The sequence below is a fragment of the Bubalus kerabau genome, chromosome 2 (genome assembly GCF_029407905.1).
Source record: "Bubalus kerabau isolate K-KA32 ecotype Philippines breed swamp buffalo chromosome 2, PCC_UOA_SB_1v2, whole genome shotgun sequence".
Lineage (NCBI taxonomy): Eukaryota > Metazoa > Chordata > Mammalia > Artiodactyla > Bovidae > Bubalus > Bubalus kerabau.
In genome coordinates this window covers 50010516-50029200 of record NC_073625.1, presented here as the reverse complement: position 1 = coordinate 50029200, position 18685 = coordinate 50010516, and the positions used below count along the sequence as shown (strand labels likewise).

The following is an 18685-nucleotide window of genomic DNA, read 5'->3' as shown; positions in this document are numbered from 1 at the left end:
GACCCTAATGCTGGGAAAGATTGAAGGCAGGAGAAGAGGGCAGCAGAAGATGAGATGGTTGGATGGCATCACCAACTCAATGGACATGAGTCTGAGCAAACTCCGGGAGATAGTGAAGGACAGGGGACCCTCGTATGCTGCAGTTCTTGGAGTGGCAAACAGTCAGGCAGGACTTGGTGACTGAACAGCAATACTCTACTAATACACATGCTATTAATTGGGAAAACTCTAAAACCTTTCTCTGAAAGAAGAGGCAGAATGGTTTCGCTCTCAAAGTGAGCTCCATATTTGTCATCCATGAGATGTTTGTTAAACATTCACTCTTCAGGCACGGTGCTGGTCATACAGCCTTTCTCTCCCCTGCCTTCCATTGTCCTAACATTTGATTGCTGAATCTGAGACATTCTTGTGATTACATTGGCCTTGCAGAAATTATGGGAGTGGAGTGGTGGTAAAGAAGCCCCTTAGGCACAACAAGAAAAACATTTTTAAAGTGTATTTTTAATATTGGGAAAAGGGAACGACGAGAAGGCTGATGGAAAACAACCTCAGTCATAACCCGTGAGTAGCTGATTATAGCATTTTTGAAACGAGATCTACTTAAAATAGGCGTTTCTCTGGGTCAGAAAGCCCCGGAGACACTGGATTAATGACTGCCGAGCATCCCTTTCTCATCCTGCCCCGCCCCAATCTCAGAGCACTGACGTGGATCGTGCCATAATTGTTTACCAAGGAATTAGTAGTGAAAGGAACTTGGTTAGGACCAAATCCTGCCTTTCAGCTCCGATGCTGTAACTCTGACGGGGGGTTAAGTACGCATTAAACGCTGGCGCCTTTTATCTGGCTGCTCAACAGGTAGCATTTTGCAATACAAAAGGGGGGTATCTCCCCCTACCAGCCCTCCACTCGCCACCCCCACCTCCCTGCCCTCATTTTTTGCTTTGAGAAGACTTTGGGGATCCCGGAGAGGATCAGAGTGGTCAGGGCGGTTGCACTTGTTTACCAGAGATGAGCAGGGTCCGGGCGCCTCACAACAAAAGCCTCCAGGAGCAGGGAGCGCTGGTCCACCGCGTCCTGCAATCGCCGGCATCGTTTCAATGGAAAGCAGCGAAGGTGTAAATGTACAAGCAGAGGGAGCAAACGCCCTGATTCCTACGTTGCTGCTGCTACTATTATTGTTGCGGCTGCTCCTCCTCCAACACCGCGTGCCCGCCTGGTGTAAGCCCAGGCTTTCGCCACTCCATCCTTCCATCCATCCACCCATCCCTCTATCCATTCATCCGGGGTCCAGAGGGTCCTACTGTGTGCGGGGCCCGGGGCTGGATACCGGGCACTTAAACCACAGTCCACCGGCTTCGAGAGCGCCTCCTTCCTTTCCTCCTGCCCCGGGTGGGTGCGGCTGCTGGTGGCGGATTTCTAAGCCGAAAGGTCCAGAAAGCCCAAGCCCAGAAGCCGGGCGAGAGGCACAAGCGGAGGCGGCCCGATTTGGGCGGCCCGGGAGCGCGCGTCTCAGAGGCCGCGCGGGGTCCCCCCCTGTCTGGAGCTCAGGTGGCCCCGCCGCCCTCCTCCTAGGGCCCTCCCCTCTCCGGCGAGGGTCGAGTTTGGCTGTTGCGCGCGGGGAAGGAGGGGCTACGAGGGATTTGAAAGTGCACACGCTGCGGAGTGGAGCTCGCATCTGTTCCCGCCGCCCGCGACCGGATTAAATTTCTGCAAATTCAAACTGAATGGGGCTTTCTTCTGCTGCCTTCCAGAGGGCGCTTGCAGCCCGCCGCGCGCGCCGGCTCTCGGGCGGGAGCGGCCGCCCGGCGCGCAGCTAGGAACTAGCAAGCCGGACCCGCGTCCGTGCGGGCCAGCCGGTGGCGGCGAGGGCGGAGGCGGCCGAGGCGCCCCAGGCTCCGGGACCAGACATCTCGGCTCCGGGACCCGGCACAGGATCGCGCCCCCCGCCGCCCCAACGCCCCTCCACGGCCGGCGCGCTCCCCGCGCACCCGAGCCAGGAGACGGTCACTAGCCGCCTGGACGGGACTCGGGGCAGGGTCTCCGCAAGGAGCCTCAGTAAAAGAACTTCTTGGGGGTGGGGGGCGGGTCCCCGGTACCCCGTGGCCCCGGCGGCCGCTATTGTCTGCGCGCCGCGCTCGGCGGCGGCCAGGGGCGCGGGAGCGGCGGGCCGGGCGGGGCCGGGCCCAAGGCAGCTGCGGCGGCGGCGGCGGCGGCGGGAGGAGCCCGGGGAGCCGGCCGAAGAGGAGGAGGAGCCGCGAGCTCGGGAGCCGAACCGGAGCGGCGCGATGCCGGCGGCGGCGGGGGACGGGCTCCTGGGCGAGCCGGCGGCGCCCGGGGGCGGCGGCGGCGGCGGCGGCGGCGGCGCCGAGGACGCTGCCAGGCCGGCGGCCGCCTGCGAAGGAAGTTTCCTGCCGGCCTGGGTGAGCGGCGTGCCCCGAGAGCGGCTCCGCGACTTCCAGCACCACAAGCGCGTGGGCAACTACCTCATCGGCAGCAGAAAGCTGGGCGAGGGCTCCTTCGCCAAGGTGCGCGAGGGGCTGCACGTGCTGACCGGAGAGAAGGTGAGCCGCCCGGGGCGCTGGCCCCTGGATCTCCCCGCCTCTCAGCCCCGGGATGGGAGATCGGGGCGGGAGGGGCGGCGGGGACCCTACGGGGAGCCAGCCCTGCGCTGCGAGTCTGGCTGCGGAGCCCCGGCCCAGCACCTCCCCGCTCCGCCTGCTTTTCCTCTCGGGTTGAACGCGGGGTCGAGCCAAACGCGTGCGCTAGCTCTCGCAGACCAGGATTCTGGCATTTCCCAGAGGAGCGATCTGGAGTCACTTTCCCTGGTGGGGTGGGGGAGTGGGGGGCGACTGGTTTCGCCGCGAAGCCAGCCGCCCGCAGCCTTTTTGCATCTCGAAAGGCGCCGCCTGGCGGACACCAGCGCGGGGTTGGGGTGCAGTGCGGGGAGGGGGGGACTCTGCTCTCGAGCCGATAGGGGCGGCAAGATCAGTGGAGAAGCTGGGCCCAGGACTGGAGTGCGTGGGCCCTGATGTTGAAGGTGGGAGAGCCGATTAGCCAGCCCTTGGGGGCCAATTTAGAGGCTGATCCCCCTCGCGGGCTCTGGGGAGGAGGTAGGGAAAGGCCGAGACCCCAGGGACATTCCCACCTGTGGGGTGCGGAGTTAGGGGACGTTTTACCTGGTCACAGGAGGGTTTTCACACGCCGCCCCTCCCACCAACCACCCTTCCCGCCCCTACGTCCTGGATCACCCCCACCGCACCCCCAGACATCCCACCCCCTCCTTCCCTCCTCACTCCCGCCGCTGGGGTGGGGGCCACTGGCACTGATACCCCCAGACTTCAGATGTTGGGAGAGACCTTATCTCCTAGAAGCGAGGAAAGCAAAGGAAGACCTCCTCCCGCCCCCAAGCCCCCCAGACACCTTGGAGCAGCCCCTCCAGCCCCTTGGAAAGTTAGCAGGGTGTGAGCCCTTGTCAGGCAAGGCCCTGCTAGACCTCAGCTGTTCACTTAGATCTGAGAAGAAACTCAATACAGGATGACTTACTTTTGAGATGCTGCGCAAGCTAGCCCGGGAGTTACTCTAAGTTTGGAGCCACTTCAGGCTGGAGCTTCATGGTCATCTCAGACTCAAGGCTCCCCCCACCCCCACCCCAGGCTGGGGCTTGCTCAGCCCAGGTCGGGTGGGTAGCAACACCCTTTGGTGGCCCATTCAGACAGAGAGACGCCAGCAGTTTGGGAAAGGCAGGGAGGCTCCGGGCTTCCCACCTGCCCAGCCACTCTCTGCCCTGGGATCCTCTGCCAGCCTGGGGGTCCCGGACGCACTGCTGTGGGCCCTCGCACTGCTGTGGGCCCTCTGACCCCAGAGCGAACTGCCCTGGCCTCTGACCCCCAGCTTCTCCTGGCTTTAATCTCTCTTGCCAGTTCCCTCCTGTGTGCTGGAGCCCCTGGCATGTGACTGCAGGTCTTCATCACCCTTGTCACTTGTTCCCTTCCTACAGTCTCTCGAGGTGGTGTGCCCCTTTGTTTCGGGTAAGTGGGGTTAGCAAGTGGGGTTAGCAGTGAGTAGTTTTCAAAGTGCCTCTGGCTTCAATTTCCATGCACAAGGGGGAGTGTTTGGGAGAGGAACTCACTGAATGGAGGGGCTCTTTCAAGAAGAAGAAGAAAACCCCTCCAAACCTCCTTCTAAGTCCAAAGTGAGCGGCAGCGCCGCTTACTCCTGGGTTCGCAGTGGGCTGGGAACTTAACCCATCGCGTCTGGGCGAAGGCGGGGATGCCCGCGGATCCGGCTCGCTAATTACAGAGAGCTCACTTCCGCGTGCCTGGCACTGGTGATAGAACTTACTTTTCACTCGAAATGTAGAGGAGTCAGTCTGGTTACGTCCGTTTCCTCTTTGAAACTTAGCAGAAAGAGACGAGGTGCTCTGCTCACAGCATAATGGGCAACGTTTAGGCGCGCGCGCGCTCCCCCTGCCCGGCCGCTTAGCTTGTTCGGGCTGCCTTATTCTCTCCTGTGGCTCGGCTCCTCGCCACTGCCCTTTCCCTCCCTAACATCAGGCTGTGTGCTTTGGCTGAACGGCCCGGGGTTGCACTCCGAACTCAGTCCCTAGCCGGGTGCTGCGGTTCTGGAGCTCAGGGCTGGGCCCCCAGGCACTCTGGAATGCGAGGAATTCCTGCCCGGATGGGGTCCAGTGAGGATTCCGCCCCACCCCCCGCACCCCTTAGGGGCTCACGCCCGTTTATCTCATCTTGTCTTTTTCAAACGCTGCATTTCACTTCCTCTCCGCAAGGGGAGGACCAATTAATTGGACGTAAAATTATTGCGCTGGACTAATTGATTGAATCTAGTTAAGGAAGGTGGATCTTAGAGTGGTGGAGCAGAGTGGGAGATATTTCTGATGTGTGCCCTACTTCAGCAGGGACAATCAGGGGCTCCGGGACTGCAAGCCTCCTGAGAAGTCTGGATTTTAGTTCACATAATGGCCAGCTTTAAAGAAACGATGGGTGTCATTCATAGCTTTTATCTCACAGATCCAATAACGCCTTGCTGCTGCTGCTGCTAAGTCGTTTCAGTCGTGTGAAACTATGTGCCACCCCGTAGACGGCAGCCCACCAGGCTCCCCTGTCCCAGGGATTCTCCAGGCAAGAACACTGGAGTGGGTTGCCATTTCCTTCTCCAATGCATGAAAGTGAAAAGTGAAAGTGAAGTCGCTCAGTCGTGTCCAACTCTTCTGGACCCCATGAACTGCAGCCTACCAGGCCCCTCCGTCCATGGGATTTTCCAGGCAAGAGTACTGGAGTAGGGTGCCATTGCCTTCTCCGAATAATGCCTTAATGCTTAACTAATAGATTTGGGGTTTTGGCAGATTGTAGAGATTAAAATGTGTGTGTGTGTGTGTGTGTGTGTACATGACTCTACCTTGTGTGTGTGTGTGTGTGTGAGATGACTCTACCTAGGAAGGACTGCTGAGTTGATGAGTCCCCAGCCCCACTCATGTGCTGGATCCTGTCTTACTAAGAACAAAACAAAGGTGAAATCAACCTCACACAATTTGCAGCCTTCCAGGTCTCTTTAAAAGGTGACCTATTAATAGAGATTTCACCCAGAGAGTAGTTACTCCTGAGAGCCAAGCTAGGGAACAACTGGAGGTGACAGGACCTGGAGGAAGGGAAATGAAATGTCCCCAGAGTGGGTGATGTGAGTGTCCCAGGAGGCCCTCTCCTCTCAATAATTTCCCCTTGGGGGAGGTGCATACTTTTTGGAGAAAGCTCTTCACTTTTCTCTTTTCCTTTCTTTTTGAGAGGACACAGACCACAGACCACACATGAAGTCATGAATGATGTACTAAGATGTGTGTGTGGAGGAATCGATGTATTCTCCCCCGCCCCTGCCCCCCACACCATCCCCAGAGTGTGAGGATCCAGGGCAACCTGTCCTGAGGAATCAGTTCAGGAAAAATCTGCAGAGGGGAATGGAGAAAAGCAAGAAGAGGAGGCGCCCCACGCCCGCAGTTGTGGTCTCAAACTGGGCATGTTGTTTTGGGTGATTTATGCCAAAATCCAGAGTATCACTGGTTTAGGGCACTTGGTGTGTGTTGCATTTTGATTTGTGCACGTTTCCAAAAAGCTATGGGTGCCATCCTCCACGGCACGCTGGGAATTACTGTCTGAATCAGGTTGAAAAATGAGACACTTTTCCCTGACTTTCATCCAATCCTATCTTATCAAGAGGCACCTTTTCTCATCACTGCCTGCAGGAAAGAATCCCCCCCCCCCCTCCACCTCCCCCGGCCCTGGCTTTTCTTTTGCATACCTCTTTCCAAAGTTGTTTGAGAGTCATTTGAATCCGGTTGGCCCTTTTACTGCTTGAAAAAACCCAACGGCTTTGGGCAGGGCCTCACTTCGTCCTCTAGGAGCTTTCAGGTGGTACAGCCTGCCTTAACGTGGCTTTAAAAATAAATCATTCACTAGATCATGTGAAACTCTTAACCAGCACATTCTCAGTCTTGTCTTTGACTAAGTTGATGATTAGACGAGGAAAAAAAATGATGACAGGATCAGACTTTGAAAAGGATTCTCGGTGGCTTTGAGACAAAGAATGAAGTTGCCGTGCAGGAGTATGAAGTGATAACTTGTAAAGACCCAGGGGGGAGGAGTGCTCACAGCCTTTGATGCTGGTCCCCAATACCTGGGCAATGCAGAGTCTCTGGCACTTGATAGGTTATGGTACTTAATTTTTCAAAAGTATTTGTTTCTCTCTCTATGGCTGCACTGGGTCTTTGTTGCTGCGCGGGCTGCTCTTCGTTGTGGTGCATGGACTTCTCATTGCAGTGGCTTCTCTCGTTGCGGAGCACGGGGTCGAGGATGCACAGACTCCAGTCGTCACAGCACATGAGGGCGGTAGTGGTGACGTGGGTCTAGAGCAGGGGCTCAGCAGTTGTGCCTCACTGGCTCAGTTGCCTAGCGACTTGCAGGATCTCCCGGGACCAGGGATCGAACCCGGGTCCCCTGCATTGGCAGGTGGATCCTTAATCGCTGGGCCACCGGGAAGGCCCAAGGTTATCACATTTAAAACATGAAGAAAGTATAGTTGGAGAGGCTGACAGGGATGAGCGTAGCTGCCTTCAGGTATAGAGCTGTTTTCACCGACAGGCAAAACTGCAGGAAGGGAAAATAGTTATTGCCGCAATTACTTTTTTTCGGTGATTAAGTCTCTGTGAAGTTAGGTACGTAAAATGATTGGTTAAGATGCTTAAATACCTTGTTCTAACCCTTAGTTTTTTTTTTAAAGCCTGTTAATCATTTTCATTGGAGCTATTTTGGGGCTAAAAATAAGGGTTGCCTGCTTAGGAAGTTGCCAATAATTATGCCCGAGCATAATAGCTCCAGGTACCTGGAGTGAAGGAGTTACTAAAAATAGAATTTACTATGTTTTTCAGAGCAGGAAATATGACTAATTTTAGAGGTGGCCTTTTGGCAGATCCCTTTTTAGCAAGTATTTCGGAGACAAACAGGTGCTAAATCCTGTAATTTTTTTTTTTTAAGTGCTAGAAATTTAGCGGTAATAGCTCTGAGGCACAAGAAATGCTTAGGGAACTGGATATTCCTATTAACCCTCAGCAGGGATTTCTTGGCAAGTGAGAGGCATCGGGCAAAAAGCACCTGCTCTAAGAGTCGCGTGTGTAAGGCTGTGCCTATAATTTCGGAGATTGCATGCTGCAGTTCGAAGGCACAGTCTTTTTTGAACTTCCTGCCCTGCCTCATCTTTTTGAAGTCCTTGTGAATGATGGAAATTGGCACGTAGGGCTCGCTTCTCAGTGTTCATTGATCCTCAAGTCCCAAGGACTTCAAAGGGCGCTTTGAGTCAGCACAACAGTGCTGAACCATGCCCGTGAAGAGGAGCACAACCTGAAATTTTCTCTGTGGGTGTGTGGAGTCATTGCTGCCGGCTGGGCTCAACTACAGTGGTGTGCACGCTGGAGGCTGTTCCAGGGCCACGTGGCGGTCATCCATGCCCAGGGTTCTCCTCCTGGGAGGTGTGGGGACTGGCCCCCATCGTCTGCCCTGAGAAGGGGCAGGCTGGGTGTCCTCTGTGAAAAAGTGGGCTGGGCACGAGGTATCATTTATCTCGGGCTATACACCCCATCTCGATTATTCATGGTAACCGAGCAACCTGCTTGCTCTCTTGGCTAATTGAAACCTATAGATAATCCCTGAGCCTTATTTTTAGCAAACTGGCGAAACCGCTTCCCCCACTCAGCCTGGGCCCTGGCCGCTTTCAAGTGCTGATGTGAATTGAATTTCACGTTCTCTGATGCAGTGCTGCTGGCTGGTAGGATGACCGGCAGGAGAGGGGTGAACCACGGGGCCTGAATGGTACCCAAGGAGGCGGAGCTTCTACAAAAGCAGAGAGCTGTCGCCCCTCCTTTCTCCTGAATGCCAGCTCAGCGGTAGAGCACTTTGTGGCGTATCCAGGGTCTTCCATGCGTTTTCTCATTAGATGCTTGAAGTGACCCTGAGCAAATAAGAACCACCTCTCTGGTATCCTTACCTGCGTTGACCACGAGGAAGTTGGCCTGGATGGATTTTTTCCTCTGACCTTCTCTTCTCTATTGTCAGGGTGTGCGCATGCTAAGTCGTTTGAGTTGTGTCCCAACTTGTTGCAACACTGTGGACTGTAGCCTACCAGACTGCTCTGTCCGTGGGATTCTCCAGGCATGAATACTGGGGTGGGTTGCCATGCCCTCCACCAGGGGATCTTCCCGATCCAAGGATCTAACCCACGTCTCCTGCGTTTTCCGCATTGGATGCCCTAACAAATGACCGAAAGGGGAGGGGAGTTTGGGGGAGAATGGATAGATGTGTATATATGGCTGAGTGGCTCTGCCGTGCACCTGAAGCTATCACAACGTTGTTAACTGGCTACTGTTGCTCAGTTGCTAAGTCACATCCAACTCTTTGGACATGGACCGTAGCATGCTAGGCTCCTCTGTCTTTCACTATCTCCTGGAGTTTGCTCAAACTCATGTCCATTGAGTCAGTGATTCCGTCCAACCATCTCTTCCTCTGCCATCCCTGTCTCCTTTTGCAATACAAAATAAGTTTCTTTAAAAATGACCACAAACTGGGGGACTTAAAACAACAAAATTTTATTTTCTTAGACTTCTGGAAGCCCAGAGTCCAAAATCAAGGTGTGGGTGAATGGGTCTTTGAAAGCTTTAGGCGAGGTTCTGGTACTTGCCAACCATCCCTGGCGTGTCTGGGCTTGGGGCTGCAGCACCCCAGTGTCTGCCTCTGTCCTCACAGGTCCTTCTATCCCCTGTGAGTCTTCTCTGTCTCCAAATCTCCCTCTCCTTATAAGGACACCAGCCATGGGATTTAGAAAAGTAGTGAAAGTGTCAGTTGCTCAGTTGCGTCTGACTCTTTGCAAGCCCCTGCCAGGCTCCTCTGTCCATGGGATTCTCCAGGCAAAAATACTGGAGTGGGTAGCCATTTCCTTCTCCAGGTCATCTTCTGGACCTAGGGGTTGAACCCAGGTCTTCGGCATTGCAGTTCAGTTCAGTCACTCAGTTGTATCCAACTCTTTGCGACCCCATGGACTACATTGCAAGCAGATTCTTTACTGTCTGAGCCACAAGGGAAGCCAGCCCAGTTGGATTTAGGGTCGACTGTAAACTAGTAGGAGCTCGCCTTGATAACATCTGCAAAGATCCCATTTCTCATAAGGCCATATTCACAGGTGCCAAGGATGGGACCTATGCATCTCTCTGCGGGGCACAGTTCAACCTGCAACAGCTTCTTAGATGATGAGGACTGGATTGTAGGTGACTTCCTGGGAAGCAGACCTTGGGAAGGAAGGAGTGTGGTCTTGGGGTGTATGCTCGGTGTATATCAGCACCGTGAGAGGAGGAGAGGTGAGGGGAGGCTGGGGGAGAAGTCAGGCAGCCTTGGACCCTGATGCAGTCCCAGCTGAAGTCCTCCACCCACGCCATGCAGTTCTCCAGGAGCTGAGATGTCCAAGCTGGAGGCTTTAGGTCTTTATATCTTTATATCTGGGGGTGGGGGGGGGGTGGGTCTGGGTTGGGGGGAAGGGCCCTGGACGATCATTGGCTGGGAGCGGCCCTGGGGAGGGGTGTGGCCTTGGACACTCGCCAAGGGCAGTTTCTGGGGCGAGCTCGCAGCAGAGTTCAGCAGCTGCGGAGGAAGTCTTTGGCCCAGAAGGGGAAGCGGGGCAGCGGGGCCAGGTGTCCACGGTTTCCTGCGGGAGACGGGCCAGAGTTCAGGGTCTTGATCTGAATCCAGGCCGGTTCCATAAACGGAGTGGGGGGCTCCCTGCGTCACCTTGCACACCTAGTGTGGTGCTCGCCTCCTCTGGAATGAGGGAACAGCCCACAGAGGCCAGTTCCCAGCACCGAGCATCATTGTGGGAATATTCTGGCATCATGTTTCTTTTCACTAGGATGCCCAGGGCTCTCTGTTGGGTTTGTGGGCGCTTTTGAGATACAGTTATACATTCTATGTATTTTCTCTTGAGGATGTCATGGCCAGAGAGTTGGGCTAACTTGTCCACCAGTGGGTCTAATCAAGAGACAGTGGGAGAGACCCTCCCTTTCGATCACTCCTGAGTTGTGGGAAACTGGATAGTTCTCTGAGTCCTGGTTTGGGACATTTGGGTGACAGAAGGGCTGCTAGGTGAGTGCCATCTCCTAACATCCTGTTACCACTTCCACTGAACTGGCTCTGCCCTCCCTAGCTGCTGCTGCTGCTGCTGCTAAGTCGCTTCAGTTGTGTCTGACTCTGTGCGACCCCATAGATGGCAGCCCACCAGGCTCCCCCGTTCCTGGGATTCTCCAGGCAAGAACACTGGAGTGGGTTGCCATTTCCTTCTCCAGTGCAGGAAAGTGAAAAGTGAAAGTGAAGTCGCTCAGTCGTGTCCGACTCTTAGCGACCCCATGGACTGCAGCCCACCAGGCTCCTCCGTGCATGGGATTTTCCAGGCAAGAGTACTGGAGTGGGGTGCCATTGCCTTCTCTGCCCTCCCTAGCTATGCGGTTTCTACTTACGGAATCCTTTTTGGTTTTTAATCACTTCTGTGTGTTTATGTTTTAAGAGTCATTTGGTTAAAGTCTGGAATGGGTGATACAGACACGTGGTCTTAAATGGAAAGGTTTCCAGAGCGGGTGCAGCGAGAGGTAATTCTGCCTCCACCTGGGTGCCTGGGTATTGGTTGGATTCCTCTCCCCAGAGGCACCCCACTTCTGGCTTCCTGTGTCTCCTTCCACACATACTCCATCTTCATCCAAGTGTGCATACGTTTGATATTCTATACACATACATTTGTAAATGGATAGATATAGGAAGAGATATTTTTACACCATACATGCTGTTCAGTGTGTTGCTTTTTTCACTTAGCAGTATGTCTCGAACATCCTTTCCCCAAATTTACTAAAGAATTATCTTACTCTTTTTAATTACTGCGTGGTATTTAGTACATGCTGTTGTTCAGTTGCTAAGCTGTGTCCGATTTTTTTCAACCCCATGGACAATAGCCCGCCTGGCTCTTCTGTCCATGGGTTTTTCCAGGCAAGAATACTGGAGTGGGTAGCCATTTCCTTCCCCAGGGGATCTTCCCAGACCAGGGATCAAAACTGCATCTCCTGCATTGGCAGAAGGATTCTTTACCACTATGCCACCATGGAAGCCCATTCAGTACATGGAGGTACCATATTTATTTAGCCATTCCTTGATGAGGACGTCAATGGACATTATTTAAAGAATTAAGCACAATTAAAGAATGGGCATTTAGGTTGCATACGATTTTTTTGTTACAGTAAATCCCCTACATACGAATTGAGTTCTGTTCTGAGAGCACATTCTGAGAGTAAGTCCAGTTTGTTCGGAAATCCAACAAAGTTAGCCTAGGTACCCAACTAGTACAATCAGTTATAGAGTACTGTGCTGTAATAGGTTATAATACTTTTCACACAAATAATACATAAAAACAAACACAAAAGTAAAGAAAACCTTTTTAGTCTTACAGTACCTTGAAAAGTATAGCACAGTACCACAGCTGACATGCAGGGGTTGGCGTCGAGTGAACGGGCAAGAAGCGTTATTGACTAGAGGTGGGAGATGGTAGAGCGGAAGGATCATTAGCAATAGGAGACGAAGGGCAAGCTGCAATGTGACTCCTGTTGATGGCAGAGGCTCTGAGCTTGAAATAAAGACACTGAGCGACTGGACTCTATACAGTGCTGTACAGTGAAGTACACAAAAGCACGACCATTTGTAGAGGATGCACGCACGTGACAACGTACACCAGACACGTGAACTTTCTTGCGTGATTGGACATGTGATTGCCCAGTTGCATCTTTGAAAGTTCACAGCTTGAAGGTTCATATGTAGGGGACTTGCTGTATCCCAATTGTGCTGTAGTACATATCCGTGCCTATGTATCATCTTGTAAATGTTCAAGTATATCTGAGGTTTAAATTCCTAGTTCTAGGTGAAAGGGTATGTCTGATTTTCTTTTTTTTTGGCTGCACTGTGTGGCTTTCGGGATTTTAGTTCCCTGGCCAGGGATCAAACCCTGGCCCTGGTAATGACAGTGCCGACTGAGTCCTAACCACTGGACTGCCGGGGAATTCCCAAGGATATGACTGTTTGAACTGTTAATGCTGCTGCTAAGTCACTTCAGTCGTGTCCGACTCTGTGCGACCCCATAGACAGCAGCCCACCAGGCTCCCGCGTCCCTGGGATTCTCCAGGCAAGAACACTGGAGTGGGTTGCCATTTCATTCTGCAATGCATGAAAGTGAAAAGTGAAAGTGAAGTCGCTCAGTCGTGTCCGACTCTTAGCGACCCCATGGACTGCAGCCCACCAGGCTCCTCCGTGCATGGGATTTTCCAGGCAAGAGTACTGGAGTGGGTGCCATTGCCTTCTCCGAAACTGTTGATGAGTCTCGCCAAACTGCCTGCCAAGGAAGTTGTCCTAGTTTATACTCTCATCAAATTTCCAGATTTTTATCAGTATAAGATACTGTCAGACTTTTTGATCTTTGCCAATCTAGTTGGTTAAACTTAATATCCTGTGTTATGTGTAGTTTATCATATTTGTGAGTTTAACGTATTTCAAATGTCCAACAACAATTTGCATTTCATTTCTGTTCATTATTTGTGACCATTCACCATTTTCCCTTGGGTTGTTGGTCTTTCTCTTCCTGATTTATAAGCATTTCTGTGTATTAAGGCAATCAGTCCTCTTTCATGTATTTTGAATCCTCTTTTTGATGTATTTTGAAGCCTGACCCATCTTGCTTGCTCCCTGTTTCTTCTTTGTCTTTGTTTCTGGGTAGTTCTCGCAGCGATTGGTTCCCTGGATTCCATTAACTAGCAAGGGACCATAGCTGAGCTTTGAGGTTCTGTTCAGTTCAGTTCAGTCGCTCAGTCTTTGCGACCCCATGGACTGCAGCACACCAGGCCTCCCTGTCCATCGCTAACTCCTGGAGCTTACTCAAACTCATTGAGTCGGTGATGCCATCCAAGCACCTCATCCTCTGTCATCCCCTTCTCCTCCCACTTTCAATCTTTGAAGTTCTGTGGATCCCTGTAAATTGTATATGTATAATTATATTTCTGGGACAAGGATCCATAACTTCATCAGCTTCTAAAAGGAATTATTTACCCCCAAAATGTTAAGAGCTACTGCTTTGTTGCTTCTCCCTGTCAGCAGTCCTGTCTGAATGGAGGTTTGTGTGTTGGGATGAGGATTTGGGTCACTGTGGTGTGTTAGCACCTGTGCTAATTGAGTTTGAGTTGCAGATTACACTCAGATGAGGCAGATGTACAGTTGAGACTATGACCTTGGCTTGACATGCCTGATTTCTTCCTTCCTGCCCCTGCCAGGCCTGGGTCCCAGGGAAAGGATGTGATGGAGTGTAGACGGATCTTTGGGAGAGCTTGACTCTTGCTCGGACAACTCTGAATTGTGTCCTGTTATTTCTTCCTGGGAAGGAGGATGGATAGAGTGTGTGGTGGGCGGATGAGAAGAAAGAAAAAGAGGGACATTGGGAGAAGTGAAATCCTTTTGAGGAACAAAAGCTGCTGTTTAACTTGGGCATAAAATGCACTGAGCCAGGTGTAAGCACAGGTGTACGCCTGGGGCCTTTTGGGGCTGTTTTGTCCACCCAAGAAGCCCCTTGAGGGCTGGTCCTGGTGGAGTGAACAACCAGGCCTGTTTGGGACCCTGGGGGTCAGCATGGGCTCTCTCTGATGACCCTCTGTGTTGTCCCCATCCCCTGTTGCTCTCTGCCCCCTCACCTTGCTCTGTCTTTCCTCAAAGTGCGTCCCATCACCTGTGTTAGTTTGCTGGAGCCCCTGTGACTCAGTACTGCACACTAGGCGGTTAAATAGCACACTTATTGCCGCACGGTTCTGGAGGCCAGAGCCCAGGTCAGGGCTGGGTCTGCTCCAGGCCCCTCTCCTTGGTCTGTGGACAGCTGTCTTCCCGCTGTGTCCCTTCATGTCGTTGCCCTCTGTGTGTGTCATCTGCATTTCCCCTTTCTACGAGGATGTCAGTCATGTTGGATCACGGTCCGTCCTGATAACCTCACGTGATGACCTCTGGCAAGATCATCGTTGCCAAATAAGGTCACGTTCTCAGGTCCTGGGGGTTAGTCTGAATGTGTCCCCTCAGAGTTCATAGGTTAAAACCTCATCCCTGAGGTGATGGTATTAGGAGGTGGGGGCTTTGGGAGGTGATTAGGCATGAAAGCAGAGCCCTTATGAGCGGGATTCGTGGTCTTAAAGAGGAGACCCCAATAGCACGGGGAACTCAGCTCAGTGCCCTGTGATGACCTAGATGGGTGAGATGGGAGGCCCAGGAGGGAAGGGATATATGTATACAGATAGCTGGTTTGCCTCGTTGTACAGCAGAAACTAACAGAATGCTGTAAGCCAATTAACTCCGAACATACACTTAAAAAGAAAAAAGAGAGACCCTAGAAAGCTCTTTTGCCCTTTCTGCCACATGAAGACACAGTGAGTAGATGTCAGTCGATGAACCAGGGAGAGAACTCTGACCAGATACCAAATCTAAGCCTGGATCTTGGACTTCCCAGCCTTCAGAATTGGGAGAAATAAATTTCTGCTATTTATAAGCCATCTAGCCTCTGGTACGTGTTGTAGCAGCCTGGACAGACTAAGACAGGACTTACACTGATGAACTGGGGGCAGACTCCTTCCAACTCATAACATCACCTGATCCCGTGGTATATATTTACGGGCTCATGTGTTTATTATTTGTCTCCCCACTAGCCTGGAAGCCCCAAGAGGAAGGGAGCACTGCTGTATGCCTGGTGGCTAGAATAGTACCTGGTAGAGAAAGGATGCTCAGTGAATGTTTTCTGAATGGATTGAAGAATGCTTTGATCTCCCCAGGACATGCGGATGACCTTCTGGATGACAGTGATGTTCTAGTTGGCCGGGAATGGTTTGAAAGCCCTGTCTGTCTCACTCGCTTGCCTTTCCTGGTTGTGCCTATGTGAGCGGTGGGTAGATGGGACAGGTGGTTCAGCTAGAGCTCTTTGGGAAACATTCCAGACCCAGAACAGCTGTGCCTTCTTCGGGGACTCATTAAGGAAGCCACCTAGGCATTAGAGGGACCTACCAGAGGCAGAAAAATATTCTGCAATGTCATAGGAATGTTAAAGGACCCTCAGCTCTTTGCTGAGAAAATGTACCGACACCACAACAGATGGACGATGCTGCTATTTGCAAACATACATTTCTTTGGATGTCTCCCATGGAGATATATGGAGCTTTGGATTCTGTCTCTTTGACTACACATTTTTTTTTTTTTTATAAGTTTATCAGTCTCTTGGCCAGCTTGCTGCCAAAACATTTAGCAAACCTGCTTACTTCTCTTGCCTGTTCTCTGAGCCGTTTGATTTGTTCTCATCCCTTTCCTTGAGTTTTTCTGTCATTTTTTTTTAAATGAAGTATAGTTGATTTACAATGTTGTGTTAATTTTTGCTGTACAACAGAATGTTTGGCATATATATTTATATATATGATTCCCTGGTAGCGCAGACGGTAAAGAGTCTGCCTGCAGTGCTGGAGACCCATGTTCGATCCCTGGGTTGGGAAGATCACCTGGCGAAGGAAATGGCAACCCACTCCAGTATTCTTGCCTGGAGAATCCCATGGACGGAGGAACCTGACAGGCTATAGTCCATGGGGTCCCAAAGAGTTGGATATGACTGAGCGACTTCACTTTAACTTTTTACTTTCATATATATATACTTTTCATATATATATATGTGTTCCTTTTTATCTTCTTTTAAATTATGGTTTATCATAGGGTATTGAAGATAGTTCCTTGTGCTGTACAGTAGGACCTTGTTTATCCATTCTATATATATAAAAATATATCCATTCTATATATATCCCTTCTTACATCTGCTGACCCTGACCTCCCACTCCATCCCTCCCCTAACCTCCTCCCCCTTGGCAGCCACTAGTCTGCTCTCTGTGTCTGTGATTTGGTGTCTGTTTCATGGATTGGTTCATTTGTACTGTAGTTTAGATTTGGCATATCACATATCATATATAAATATTCCCCATATACATGAATGATATCACATGGTGGTATGATAATCTATTTGTTTCAATGTTGCTGCAGATGGCATTATTTCATATGGCTGAGTAGTATTCCACTGTACATATATCACATCTCATATATATATTTTTTTTGGGGGTGTTGTACCTTGTGGCTTGTGAGATCTTAGTTCCTTGACCAGGGATTGAGCCTGGGGCTCTGGCAGTGAAGGGGCCCAAGTCCTAACCCCTGGGCCACCAGGGAAGTCCCTGTGCCACGTGTTTATTCTTTCATCTGTTGATGCACATTTAGGTTGTTGCCACATCTTGGCTATTGTGAACAGCGCTTCTGTGAACAAGAGGGTGCATGCATCTTTTTGAGTTATGGTTTTGTCTATATGCCCAGGAGTGGGATTGCTGGATCATGTGGTAGCTCTGTGTTTAGTTTTTTAAGGAACCTCCGTATGGTTCTCCATAGTGGCTGCCCCAGTTCACATTCCCACCAACAGTGTCGGAGGGTTCCCCTTTCTCCACACTCTCTCCACCGTTTGTTATTTGCAGACTTTTTAATGATGGCCACTCCGGTGTGAGGTGACACCTCATTGTGGTTCTGATTTGCATTTCTCTAATAACTGGCCATGTTGTAGCTCTGCCATTTTAATTTCCTACTGAGTTTCTGTTGTCTTACATCCGGTCTCTCGGCTTTCTGGCAAGGTGTCCGGCTCAGATACTCTTCTTCCAGGAAGCTCCTCTCTTCGTCATGACCTACTCTTTGCCAGAGCTCTGTGTAAGCGCATGGCGAGGGTGAACAGCAGTGACGGATGCTCTCCGGGCGTGGAGCATGGTGCTCAGGGTCAGAGGAGGTGGAAGATGCAGCTACCCACGAGGAGGCTTGCTACCTCTGTTCCAGATGATGGGGTAAAGTTCAGAATCCCAGTGATTCTTTATCTACCTGGAGCAAAGCAGGATTTTGTGACCTTCTGAATCATCAAAAGTCTACAGGAAAGGACTGAGTGCTTGCTCTCTGCTTTGACCACAAGGATGTAATACTGATAACGATAGTAATCATTAACATTTATGGATCACATACTGTCTGCTAGGCCACGCCCTAGATGCTTTGCTGCGGAATAGAATTTATCCCTTACAATGGCCTTCTGTAGTAGGTACTGTTGTCCCAATTGTGCAGCCTTAGATTGACCAGCTGCCCGGGGTGCCCAAGGGCTTCCAAAGTCTTGCATTTTGAGAAACTCCTCAGGAAATGGCAAAACGAGGAAATCTCATCAGTGTTGGTAATCCTGCTAAGGGTTTTCAAATAAAAGTATTTAAAAAATATGTATTTACTTACTTGGCTGCATTGGGTCTTTTTTTTTTTTTAATTTTATTTTATTTTTAAACTTTACATAACTGTATTAGTTTTGCCAAATATCAAAATGAATCCGCCACAGGTATACATGCATTGGGTCTTAGTCGTGGCATAAGGGATGTTCACTGCAGCTTCTCTGTAGTTGTGGCATGCAGGCTCCAGAGCTTGGGGCTCAGTAGTATCGGCACGTGGGCTCTCTAGTTGTGGCACATGGGCTTGGTTGCTCTGCCACATGTGGGATGTTAGTTCCCTGACCAGGGATTGAATTCATGTGCCCTGCACTGGAAGGTGAATTCTTAACCACTGGACCATCAGGGAAGTTCCCTCAAATAAAAGTATTAAAGAGCAGTGAATCAGGTCATGAACCAGCCATGAATGAACCAAAGCCTAAAGCCCTGGAGTTAACTGGGCTGCTTGTGGGTGAAGACCTCCATGTGTGGTCCTGGGTACTGAGAGGGCTTTTTCCACCCCTAGGAAGGGGACAACAGAGGATGAGCTGGTTGGATGGCATCACTGACTCGATGGATGTGAGTTTGAGCAAGCTCCAGGAGTTGGTGATGGACAGGGAAGCCTGGTGTGCTGCAGTCCACGCGGTCGCAAAGAGTCGGACTCAACTGAACAACTGAACTGAACTGAGAGCTCCAATATGCTAGGTTCACAGGGCACTCCAGGTCTCCTGAGTGTGGGCAGAGGTCCTGGTCTGCCATCTTTTACAAGTTCACTGTGAGATG

At 51.3% G+C, this 18685-nt stretch overlaps 1 protein-coding gene across 1 annotated transcript in view; it reads left to right on the top strand.

Moving 5' to 3' along the window:
* Positions 1 to 2285: 2285 nt before the first annotated feature.
* HUNK (hormonally up-regulated Neu-associated kinase) overlaps positions 2286 to 18685 on the top strand; it is a 129627-nt gene continuing 113227 nt past the window's right edge. Inside the window, exon 1 of the mRNA XM_055567695.1 lies at positions 2286 to 2561. Within this exon, the coding sequence (XP_055423670.1) occupies positions 2286 to 2561 (276 nt within the window). The remainder of the gene's footprint in view (positions 2562 to 18685) is intronic.